Here is a 10,720-nt window from a genome sequence, read left to right as displayed (position 1 = left end):
CTGCCCTGCCTACAGATGGGGACACAGCTTCCGACAGAAGCCACTGGCTCCTGGCACTGTGCCGTGAGGGTGCTCTGCAAGCCCCTCCACACCTGGGCCCTCACGTGGGCCTTGCTGTTGGCCTGATGCCTTGTGTTCCCTGGTGCCTCAGTTTCTCTCATCAGGTGTCCGCCCCCTCGAAGGGGTAAGGGCAAGTGATGGGGCTGGACAGGGCAGAGCTTCCCTCTGAGGGGGGAGGGGAGGCTGGCGAGGAAATGGGAGACCCCTTAACTTCTCTGTGCCTCAGTTTCCTCACCGGGAACAGTCTCTTGGGAAACCTGTGGGCATGGAGACGAGATGGCAGCCAGCTCTCTCTAGCAGCAATCTCACTCACATCTGGCCACAGGCAGGTGCACTGCCTGCTGCCGTCTCTCCCATCCAGCCTGCCTGTGGGAAGTGCTAGTAGTGAGCTGCCAGGCTGACCTGCCCACGAGGGGTTTCTTCTGCAGCCTGGCACTGGCCATGCAGTTCCCTATGCCAGTGGTCGCCAGCCTTTTGGACCTCACGGACCACCAGCTGGCGACCGCTGCCCTATGCGGCTACAGGCCCTGGGGCTGCGCTGACGTGGCCCCGGCTCTGCAGCAGCTCCGTGTGTGAGAGGCTGGGCAATGCCCGGCAATCTCGAAGGCATCATCCATTCTGCAGGCGCCCTCCAGGGCCCTTGTGTGACGCAAGCTGGCCAGTGATGTCCAGCAGACCGGCCCCTGGGACGCATTTCTGAAAGGGATGGTCTGATGTTGGACGTGTTCGCGCGAGGCTGGGAAGGTCCACAGGTGATAGAGACAGGAAGGCAAAATCAAGGTCTTTATTTTACATATTTTCTTATGGCCTCATTTGTCTTAAAAAAAGAAAATAAAAAAGGAATGCATGTGGAAAGTGGGCTGGTTGCCCTCAAGGGGCAGCTGTAGGTGAACGGACATTCTGGAAGCTGGTTTGAATCAAGTTGGGAGTTGGGGAAAGAAGCTTTTAATTGGAAGACTTTACTTTTTTTAAAAAAAAAAAATTTCCAGTTTCTGGCTTCCCTGGAAAAACCAGGAGGTCTTGTTGTTTAAAGTAGCATCTGGGTACAAGTGCCATGGCCCTCGGCCGGCTGTGCCCCACTCCCCTCCACTCCCTGTTGCCTCCAACATTAAGCTGTTAGTAGCCACCCATCAGCTCCTGTGGGCAGAGCTGTGTCTAGTTGGCAGGACCAACTTACTGGTAACCACCCGACCTGCGAAGGACTTGTGCGGGAGGAAGGGGGTGTGACAGGTAATTCTGCTGGGACAACAGACAAGCTCGGATGTGCGCTCACCCCACCAGCAGCCTGTGGGTCGGAAAAGGCTCAGGTACTTCACTCTGCCTGTCAGAGATGCTCACACACAGATTCAACCAGAACAAGGTCTTTACTGTCTGCGAGGATGGTGAGGTGCAGGGCTTCCCCCGGTGTGGCAGGGGGCGGGGAGGGGGTGCGGGGGGGGGGGTGGCGCGTGCATGGCCTGCACACCTGCCCCTGGCAGCCCTGCGCTTAGAGGAGAGGTGTCTTCCTGGTCTTGGCCATTCTGTCTGTGATCCTGGCTTCACAACAAAAGGTTGAGTTTTTCCCAGCAGCTGCCACCTGTAAACATGGCAGCGGCAAGTGTTGACAACGGAATTCAGGTTGGCGGTAGGCACCCCTGGCCAGAGTGGTGTGAAGCCTCGTGCAGCATTTGGGGGTCCCTTATTGGGGGGGCACGGGCCTCTGTCCCCAAAGCCTTCACCCCACTCCGGGGCCTGACTGCCATCTGTCCAGGCCTCTCCGCTGCAGGCCCAGTGCCTCGAGATCCTGCTGGCTGCTGTCTCTCCTGGTGGGTGGCCCAGTGGGCTGTCCCTTGTGCTGGAGCGACGCAAATCACGAGGTGGGTCTGGTGGGTGACTGGGAATCTAGGCCAAGGCCAGTGCACACCAGGCCTCCTGGCGCAGGGCCCCTCCCAGTCCAGCTTGGGAGCCCAGGGCCATGGAGGGGAGGGGGAAGTCTTCAGCCTCAAATTTGAACTCCAAGTGGCTGGGAGCCAGGGGGTCGTCCACCTGGCTGGAGGCCTGCAGGGAGGACAGGGATGTGTATAAATTCAGGAACCCAGGCTGCCTCACGTGGGATTGTGGGGTCAGGAAACCTCACCCTAAGGAGTCCCCTCACTCCTGGAATGGAGAGAAGGACCTCTTGTGAGTGTCAACGTGATGACACGCTGGGCTCTCAGCCCACGTCTAACACAGGTCAACTCTCGGTACCAACGACCAGCTGTGTGGCCAGCCCTGAGCTCCCGGGAGAGGCCTGCAGGGGCCCTGGCCTGGCCAGGGAGTCAGGCTTCCCTGAGGAGGTGCCCGGGAGCCAGCTCTGGGCACCCACTCGCCCACATGCCTTACCTGGGAGGTGACACAGGGCCCAGGGCAAGTAGGGGATGCCGGGTTGGGCTTGGGTTTCAGAGTGGCCGCTGAGCTCGCAGGGGTGGGGATGGAGGACGGCTGGGAGGCTGTGGTGTTCCCTGGGCACCCTGGGAGGAAAGGTGGGACGTTTATAGAAGCTGCCACAGAGCCCGTCCCTCCTGCCTCAGTGCCGGGGGAGCTCCCTGCCCCTCCCCTAACCAGAGCCATCCCAGAACAGGTGGGGGACATTGTTTGCAGCGGACATGTAAACCTCGAATGGTGGAAGGTGAGACAGGCCAGGTGATTCCGCAGGGGCCATAAGCCCCACCAGAGGGCTGGGAGCGACTAGTGGCGGGGGTCCCGGCTCCCACCCAGCACCCGGGGCCCTGGCCCTGCACCTGAGGGGCCCTTGGTCTTGGCAACATTCTTAGGCTTCCTTTTCCGAGTCTGGATGCTTTCCTTCTTCATCGCCAGGGGCCGGGGCACCTGCAGAGACATGCAGGGGCGGGCGGCGGGTCCCTCTCCCCGTACAGCCAGGAGCCCTGCTGGACGAGCTGCCGCCTGGGCTGCTGCTTCCCTCCAGGCGGGTGGAGGAGCTGTCCCACCCCAGCCTCCTGGAGCCTTCAGGGCCAGGGGGACCCTGGGGTGCAGAGGCAAGACTAAGTGTCCAGCTGCTGCCCCTGGCTGAATGGCTGTGAGAGAGCCACAGTGACGTGACGAGCCTCAGTGAGCCCATCTGCACAATGGGCCTGAAAGTAGCAGTGTGTGGGGCCCCATGTGTAACACGGCCAGCCCCAGCCCCACCCACCTTATTCCTCCCCAGCCCCCTGGTCCCTAAGTGCCAGGAAGGCTGGTCAAGTGGGATCCCTGTCCCCAGCTCAGGCTCAGCAGCCCTCAGCCTCTCCCCATCCACCCTGCCCCACTCACCCCGTGCAGCTTGGTGTAGAGCCCGCAGGCATTGCACACGGGCTCGCCATCTGCGTTGCGCCGCCACAGCGTGGTGGTGGTCGTGTGGCAGTTGGTGCAGCAGAGGCCAACACGGCGGGTCGAGGACTGTGGGAGGGGAAGGCCAGTGAGACCCGGTGCTGGGGGCCCAAGGCTCTGGGCTGCTGGGCTAGGCACAGCTGGAGGAGGGGGATGGAAGTGGACTCAGACTGACTGGCAGCCAGGCTTGGCCCACGTGGGGCCGCTAAGGTGTTGTGAGGCTGTCTTGGAGTCCATGCCCCATGAGCCTGGCACAGGTCACTTCACTTTTGGGCCTCAGTTTCCCCAGCAGTGAAATGGGGGTGATACCAGATCCACCGCAGGCCTGTTGTGGGGCTAGGATCTCATGAAGACCCCATATTTCTACGGTGAGTGGCACCTCCAGAGGCCAGGCCCCAGGCTGGACGTGTGGGGACCTGCTGGTCCTCTGGACACCTGCCTCCCAGGACCTGGGACTCAGCACGGGCGTAAGTCAACAGCTCCCCACTGGACAGCGGGCTGAGGGCACCAGCCTCATCGTGCCTCATGTCAGAGTAAGACTGGGCCCATCGGAACCTTCCAAAGGCCGTTTCCCTACCGTGTGTCCTGGCAGAGTTGGCCCCCAAGCCTGCAGGTCCATATCTGATGAGGGACCCCAAACCTCCCTATGCTTAGGTGCCTGACGGCCCAGATAGCACTGACTCCAGGGATCCTGAGAGAGCAGGCGTTTGAGGCTCAGGTTGGGGACCTAACAGGGCAGAGAATCTGAGGGGCCCTGCCACCAGCTCAGGCGTCCCCGGCACCCGGGGCCCAGCCGCCTCTCTCTCAGCACAGATTCTGCCTGACTCACATTTTGGTGTTTGGGTGGAGTCTTGTCACCCATAGCCCCGGAGCTCCAGATGCTCTGTTCCAGGCACAGGGCCCCAAAGGTACCTCGGATCCGAAGTCCTTCCCCGCATTCCAGCAGCATTGCCTGCCGGTGACACCAGCCCTCCCCAGCTACCTGCCCCCAGACTTTGTCCTGGGGGTGCTGCTCTCTCCTCACCAGCCACTGCCTCAGATGCCCCTGAACTTGTCCCAGCCTCTCCTCCACTTGTACTGCCCCTGCCTGGTCCCCGTGCAGCCAGGGCCAGCCCAGGCCACATCTGCTACAGAAGCCCGTGAGGACTCCATACTTAAAACTTTCCCAGCCCGAGGGCAATCAAGAGACTGCCAAGCCAAGCCACAAAGGAACCTGACCTGGGGGTTGGGGGTCAGCAGACAGGGCCAGCCTCAATTTCCCCACCTGTCCGCAGTCTCTAGGATCCTTCCTTCTGCAATGACTGAGGGTAGCAAGCCTTGTTGACCACCCACTTCCCCCAGGCTGTGGTCAGCGGTCAAGGGCGCAGACCTGCCCCCTGTGAGTGGCCGGGGAAGGAAGTGGGGGCTTGTCTGAAGCCTGGGCACCAGCCATTCCCAAGAAAACACAGGCCCTGGAAAGACCTCTCCACGGGCAGAGGCCACAGACCGACCGCGTCCAGAGAGCAGCTGCTTTTACTGGACACCAGGGTCTCCCCCTGCCCCTCCCTTCTATCTGCGCCTCGGTGCTGGGAGCTGTGCACACAGAGGGTGCCCACATGCAGAAAACATACACAAGCACCCAGCCCCCCCAAAGCATGCGACCCAGCCTCCCTCTCCGGGGAGTATGAGGGGACACTGGGAAGCCGGGTCTGAAATTCCTACAGTGAGCACAGATCCAAGTTGAGAAGTTGGAGATGAAATTAAAATTAAGAAAATGGGGAAAAAACAACCGTGAAAACAATTCAAGGTGTTTGCTCATTGATCTTGCCCTCCCACTAGCCTGTTTCAGAGGGGAAACGGGCTCAGAGGCCGAGGGGCCATGTGCCCTCAGGTGGGCGGGACCGCCTTCCTGGGCCTCCACCTGCCTGCCTCCCAGCGGAACCGCGCTGCGGCCGCTCTCGGGCCCTGACTGCCAGGCGCTCCCTCTGCTGCACTTGGTTTTCTGATTTGGTCGGTTCTTTTCAAATGAAGTGAAACTTCAAAGGCTACGGGCCCAGCAGAGCCGCCTGAGCTCTGGGCACCCAAGGAAGTCAGGGCGGGGGCAGCACTCTCCACCGAGCAGGGACACCGGGAAGGAAATTAGCTGCAGGTCACAGGTGCGTGCAGCAGCCTCGAAAAATGGCTCCAATTTCAAACGGGTCCCCTGCACATCTCGGAAGGGGAGACATACGTGGGGGACATTAACCCGATAAGCTCGTGTCCCTGTTGCTCAGGGCAAGCTTCGGGGGACAAGAGCCTGAGAGGCAGGGCTGTGCCAGAAGGCACGCCTGGTCAGTGGACAGTCAGAGCCCAGTCAAGGTCCAACACTGGGCCCCCACGGCACTGCCGCTTCCCGGGGCTGGCACCAGGCTGCCACAGGCCAACGAGCCTACTGTCCCTGACGTGGGCTGCGGGCCAATGTCCAGGAGGGGCCCGAGGGGGCTGCAGAGGGCCTGGCCCTACGGCAGGAGCTGGGGAGGCCCACCCACAGTGACGGAAACCACCACAACGATCCGCCCTGTCTGCACTGACAGAGACCTCAGGCCAAGGTGCACCCAGCCTGCCAGTGACGAAGCAGGCACATGGGCGCAGAGGGCAGCAGCTACGAGCCTGCAGGGAGGGGTGCTTGTTATTGTCACGTTCCTGTATCTTGGTGACAAGCTTCTAGGGTGTTTGGAGTCATTTAAAGGTCAGGACAAGTTTTTCCTGGGGAGGCCCCCCCTGGGACTTCAGGTCTGGCCACACACAGGGACAGTGAGACACTGGAGTGGGGGGAAGCCTGGGGCCACGGGCCCAGCCCCATCGTGGCGGGAGCCATGTGGCTCAAGCTCTGGTCCCAGGACTCTCTGAGAGTCTCGGTTTCCACACCAGCCAAGCCCTGCCAGGACCAGCCACGGGGCAAGCACTGGGGCTGCCCTCCCTGAATGCCAGGCAGGAATCCCAAAGTGAGCCAGAGTGAACCCCTAGATGCTGCTTGGGGAGAGACAGGTAAGCCCTCTGCCCCACTTGAGAAAAGCTTCCTGGGCGTGTTCCACACTCAGATCTGCGTGGGCCTGGACACAGTGACTAGGCTGTGCACCCTCCATGGCTTATGCCTTGGGGAGATGAGCGGTCTACAGGGCTCTCCCCCTTAGCAGGCACCCTAAGTACCCTAGTACCCTGTGTTCCCCAGACCAGCAAGCAGAGGCCTCACCTGGCCAAGTGCCCAGACAGCCTGTTCACAGAGCCAGCCAAAGCCGAAGTGCTCGGCAGAGCTGTCTGATCTGGCCTTTAGCACACGGCGCGGGGACAGTTCCTGAATTCATCGCCCAGGGGCCTGGGCCAGGAGACCCAGGACAGGGGCAGGGGGCTCAGCATGAGGGGGACTCAGGGGACCCTGAGGTGGACAGTCCTGGCCTGTACCTAGGGTCTGCCATGGGCTCTGGGTGCCCAGGGCTCTGGCTGTTGTGAGGATAACCATCTCAGCACTTAGATGGCAGCCCTGCCTGCCCACCCCCAAGTCAGGGGTTTCCTGCTGGGAGGTGGGCCCTACAAAGGTGGGGACACCATCTTGTCCCGATGACCAGTGTGTCCTTGGCACCTGGCTCAGGGAGAGTGAAAGAGCCAGAGGAGGGCTGGCCTGCTGCTTGGGGTCCCCCAGTACCTTCCCCTCTTAGCCTGTTTCCCCTCAATGAGGGACACACCAGACACGGGCCGTACAGCACACCAGGGGGTGGGGGTCATGAATGCAGGGGCAGAGATGAGAGTGTGGGGTGATGTGGATTCTCAGGGGCCCCCTCTCTCTAAGAGGCACAGTGTGAGTGGAGGAAGGTTGGGGAACCCACAGAGCCCCAACTCCAGGCCAGAACAGAGGTGCAAACAGCGGCGCTCTGCTGCTTCCCACCTGTCCAGTCTGGGGCTCGGAGGATGGCCTGATGCTCCCGTAGCCGCTTTGGTTTCTAGTAAAGGCTGCAGCTGAGCCCTCCACCCAGCCCAGGATGGCAACTGTGTCGGCTGGCTGGGCTGCCCCACAGGGTCAGCCAGGAATCAGCCCCCTCCACCCCTGCCAGGGCCTGCTGCGCCAGAACCGGCCGACTGACCCTGACAGGACTCATCCCAGCGTGAGACCAGAAGCCTCGGCACCCCCAGCACCGTACCCCTGCCCAGACCTCAGCAGGAGCCACTGGCAGCGCTACCTTACACAGCTCGAAATCAAGCAGTCCCTTCCCCTTCCTTACACAGTCACGGGAACATCAGCGTTCGCCTGCGAACCGTAGAGAGCAAAGCAACTTCACCTCTTCGCTCAGCTTCCCGAGCTCTGCCCCGCCTGGGGCAAAAGTCCGGCTCCCAGGCCCCGGCTCCCAACAGGCCCCGGCTCCCAACAGGCCCCGGCTCCCAACAGGCCCCAGCTCCCAACAGGCCCCGGCTCCCAACAGGCCCCGGCTCCCAACAGGCCCCGGCTCCCAACAGGCCCCAGCTCCAAACAGGCCCCGGCAGAAGGAACCAAAAGTGAAAACAAGATTGGTCCAGAGAACAACCAAACAACCAACAGCCGAAGCCCTGGTCTGATCCCGTCCCTTCAGGATCGGTAGAAAGTGCTCCCCAAAGGGACATCGGGGACAGCGGACCCAACGCCCCTGCTGTGTCCCCTAATGTCGCACCCACACAGCATCCAGCTTCCCCTCCAGCCCACGCCAGGCCCCTTGGGCCCCCACCACCAGACAAGAAGCTTGTCACCCAGTCACCCTCAAAGCCACAGGGTGAGCCCCCAGCAGACTGTCCCTATCCAGACTGGGAGACAGGCAGACCCCACCAAGTCGCAGCCTCAAGCTTAGGGAGGAGGTCCTTTGTCCCTTCCCGCCATAGCAGTGGGGAGGCGCCTAACCCTCTGGGGGCATCCCCAGAACGCAGCACCCGGGTCTGGACTCCCACGCTGCCAGCTGTGTCCCACACTCACCAGGCGCTTCTGGGGCCGCACCAGCGGCCGGTTGACTCCGTTCATCTTGTGGTAGAGGCCGCAGGCATTGCACAGGTAGTGGCCGGTGCCATCCCGGCGCCAGAGCGGTGTGGACAGGGCCCCGCAGTTGACACACTCACGACCTTCACCCGGGAACTCCTCCAAGAAGTCAGACACTGCGGGGACAGGCAGCTATGGGACGAGGCCCTGTCCCTCTGCGGCACTTTTTCAAACTTAAAAATTGTGCCTTAAGTTTATTTTATTGTAAAATATATTTTATCTAGCTGTAAATTTACATGCAGTAAAGTTTGTGTGAATTTAAAACACTCCTCAGGGTTGGTTTTATAAGGTGGGGAAGGTTTCATAAATTAACCGTTGGTGAGGAAACAGGGAACTGCCCCAACCCCAGCCGGGGTCCAGCTCCAGGGTCTGTGATTTCCACCCGCTGGAGAGGTAGGGGGTCCGCGTGCAGACGGAGCCTGGGAGGGGCCTGTCCTGCTCAAAGCGACAGCATCCGCGGGGCCAGCTCTCCAGATACTACAAGGAACCAGGCTTGGCTGTGGTCGCCACTTCGGGAGGCAGCTCAGCGCAGCCCCCATGGCCTCAGGGGGCACACAGACCCGGCCTCTAGGCCCCGCCAGGCGCGGGCGGCTCGGGTCGGTGGGGCGGGGGCGGCGCGGGGATCAATCAGCGCCCGGCGGGTGGGCGCCTCGGCCCAGCGACCCGCTTCCTGCGCCGAGGAGGCGGCGGCGGCGCCAAAAGGCCGGTCTGGGCTGCGGCTGGCGGCGAGAGGATTGGCCCGAGGGGTCCCCAAGGGCGGCCCCGAGGCCTGGGTTTCGTTCGGTTCGGCCACGGGGTGAGAAGGTGTCAGGGCCTGACTCCGCAGAAACGGGTGGAGGGTGGAGTGTTCTCAGCCGTGTGGGTCTGGAGTCCGACTTCCCCAGCTGCGGCGGGGAGGCCGGGGCCAGGTCCTAACTGGGAGAGACGAGCTGGCAGCCTACGGAAAGAAACCCGTGGCTTGAACTTCGCGAAATCACTTCCGAAACTTTTCAGAGACGTTTACCGTGCAGGCTCCATGGGCACCATCCAAAATGCTGGCTCCGGATGAAGGAAGGTAGACATAGGGACACTCCCCTCTAACGTGTAAGGGAATTCAGAGCCCCGGGCTCCGCGGGGCGGCGAGGCCGTGGCAGACGGTGCACTGTCGGGTCCTGGCGCCCCAAGCTGGGTGCCCCCCGGCGGGGAAGGCTCCGCATTTCGTAGGGTGCGGGTGGCACTCCGGGGCGGCCGAGGACCCAGTGGAGCTGCCCCAGCCCCGCACTCACCCAAGGTGGCTCTTCGGCCAGGAAGGCCCGCCGGGCGGCCCTGGAGGCTGTGCAGAACGCTGCCCTCGAAGGGTCCGGAGGCCCAGGACGGGGCCACCTCGGTGCTCACGTAGGCCGGGTACGCGGTGGGGTACGAGGCGCCCACAGGCCGCCCGAGCGGGGCCGGGTACGGGTCGCGAGCCAGCAGTGCGCCGTGGTAGGCGCCGCCGTCCGGGCCTCCCGCGCCGCCACCGCCGCCCGGCCCTGGGGGGCTGTGCGCAAAGGAGAAGGAGGTGGCTCCGGCCGGCTGGGAGGCTGGCGGGTGCGGGCTGCCGGAGACGAAGGCCGACGAGTCCGCCGAGGCCGCCTGCACCCACCCGGGGTGCGCGGCGAGCGCGGAGGGCTGCGGGCCGGGCTCACACGCCGGCAGGTAGGGCAGCATAGAGGGGACGCGCGCCGGCGGCACGAACACCGGGGAGCCGGCGCCTGGTGCGTGCAGAAAGGCGCCTGAGTCTGCGTAGGTAGCCTGGCCGGGGCTTGGGGCCAATGCCAGGCTCGGGTACATCTTCCCAGAGTTGGCCTTGACCTGCGGGGAAGAGGGACGGGCCTTGGGGTCGTCAGGGCAGCTTTGCACCTCCCGCAGCCCGAGCTCCTGCCCGGCAGGTGCCCGGCTGGCCACTCGGGCAGCGCTTCCCACTTTCCAGCCGGGCAGTTTTAGGGGCAAGTCCCAGACCTGCGGGGCGGACCGGCGAGGGGTAGCCCGCTCGCAGCCGGAACTCCAAGCTCACCTCCTCCACGGTCTGGGCTTCTGAGACTCCCGGGCGGGCTCAGAAAAAGGGTCCGGCGCGTCCCGCCGGAGGGTGCAGGACCTGGGCGCCGGCCCGCGCTGGGAGAAGGCGCCAAGCCACGGAGCGGCCCTCACCGGCTCGTCGTGCGCGCCCGAGGGCGCGGTGGCTGCGGGGGGGCTGGTGACAGGCGGTCTGGAGACTGGGAGCCCGGGGCGCGGGGCTCCGCTGGGAATCCCGGGCGCTCGAGCCGCCCCGCCGCCTCGCCCCGC

The 10,720-nt window shown here is 63.3% G+C and overlaps 1 protein-coding gene across 1 annotated transcript; it reads right to left on the bottom strand.

Annotated features, from left to right (window-relative positions):
* Positions 1-829: 829 nt before the first annotated feature.
* On the bottom strand, positions 830-10,228 carry GATA5 (GATA binding protein 5; the record flags this gene model as incomplete). The annotated part of the gene is made up of 6 exons (XM_081097944.1): positions 830-2,097; positions 2,422-2,549; positions 2,820-2,907; positions 3,349-3,474; positions 8,360-8,535; positions 9,685-10,228. The coding sequence occupies 6 exons, from the start codon at positions 10,226-10,228 to the stop codon at positions 1,942-1,944; spliced, it is 1,218 nt and encodes a 405-aa protein (XP_080954070.1). The 3' UTR covers positions 830-1,941.
* Between the last annotated feature and the right edge of the window lie 492 nt (positions 10,229-10,720).

Source organism: Myotis nattereri (assembly GCF_964212035.1).
Source record: "Myotis nattereri genome assembly, chromosome: 8".
In the NCBI taxonomy this organism is placed as follows: Eukaryota; Metazoa; Chordata; class Mammalia; order Chiroptera; family Vespertilionidae; genus Myotis; species Myotis nattereri.
This window is presented reverse-complemented; position numbering and strand designations above follow the sequence as displayed.